The sequence below is a fragment of the Galeopterus variegatus genome, unplaced genomic scaffold, assembly GCF_000696425.1.
Source record: "Galeopterus variegatus unplaced genomic scaffold, G_variegatus-3.0.2 Scaffold190, whole genome shotgun sequence".
NCBI lineage: Eukaryota > Metazoa > Chordata > Mammalia > Dermoptera > Cynocephalidae > Galeopterus > Galeopterus variegatus.
The window spans coordinates 214,864-216,113 of record NW_007726301.1 but is presented as its reverse complement, the minus strand read 5'-3'; the positions used below and the strand labels follow the sequence as shown (position 1 = coordinate 216,113).

At 40.0% G+C, this 1,250-nt stretch overlaps 1 protein-coding gene across 1 annotated transcript in view; it reads left to right on the top strand.

Moving 5' to 3' along the window:
• The window catches only part of TMEM184C (transmembrane protein 184C), a 25,427-nt gene that overhangs the window by 16,385 nt on the left and 7,792 nt on the right, over positions 1-1,250 (top strand). Inside the window, exon 5 of the mRNA XM_008564694.1 lies at positions 941-1,015. Within this exon, the coding sequence (XP_008562916.1) occupies positions 941-1,015 (75 nt within the window). The remainder of the gene's footprint in view (positions 1-940; positions 1,016-1,250) is intronic.

Here is a 1,250-nt window from a genome sequence, read left to right as displayed (position 1 = left end):
AAACACAAAGATAATAGCTGCATTAAAAAGTACATATTCCAGGCTGGCCCGGTGGCACACTGGAGAGTGTGCCGCTTGGGAGTGCGGTGGCACTCCCACCGAGGGTTCGGATCCCATGTGGAGACCGGTTCCCGCTCACTGGCTGAGCGTGGTGCAGGCGCAACACCGAGGGTTGCGATCCCGTTGCCGGTCCCGGTCCGGTACGGGGGCGACACTGAGGGTTGCGATCCGTTGCCGGACACGGAAAAAGACAAAAAAAAAAAAAAAGATTAACAGACTGCTTGTTTATCACTCCTTGCATCTCAGATTTTCCATCTGGGTTCATTTCCTTCTTCCTAAATAATGTTCCTTGGAAGTTCCTTTAGTGTCAGTGTTAAGTGGCAGATTTTCTCGGATGTACTTATTTATCTGAAAGTGTCTTTATTTTGACTTTATTCTTGATAGTTTTGATGAATGTACAATTCTGTGTTGAAGATACTTTCAAGCACTTTGAAGATTTTATTTCACCTAATTCTAGCTTCAATTGTTATTATTAAGCGTCTACTGTGAATGTAATTGTCATTCCATGATAGACAACTTGTCTCCAGCTGCATTTAAGACCTTTCCTTTGTCTTTGATGTTCTGCAGTTTCAAAATGAGATATCTAGGTTGTTTTGTTTTTATTTTTTGTCCTGCTCGCTATTCAGGAATTTGAGACTGTATACAAAAAGGGAGATCTTTCAGAGGATGTAGTTTTCAAATAATTTCAAAATGATATTTAGATCATTTGTTTGCTGCCATCCACATTCTTCCCCCACTGCCATTTAGGATGACTACATTGAAATAATTAAATATAGATATGGTATCATTTGTCAAAGTGATTTTAATTTGTAGGCTTTGGGGGAAATCTGGTGCTATTTAAGTGAGTAGTTTTAAGTGCTGCTTTCTTTTTCTTTTGCAGAGTATTGCTATTTAGGTGCAAACTGGGTGTACTGCAGTATACAGTTGTCAGACCATTCACCACCATCGTTGCTTTGTAAGTACACATTTTTTTAAAAAATTTTTTTTTAATTTTTTTATTTTGTCAGTATACAATGTGGTTGATTATTGTGGCCCATTACCGAGACCTCCCTCCCTCCTCCCTCGCCCCCTCCCTCCCAACCATGTCCTTTCTGTTCACTTGTGTATCAACTTCAAGGAATTGCAATTGTTGCGTCTTCTTCCCTCCCCCCCCCCCCCCCCTTTTTTTTTTTTTTTTTTTTTTTTTTTTT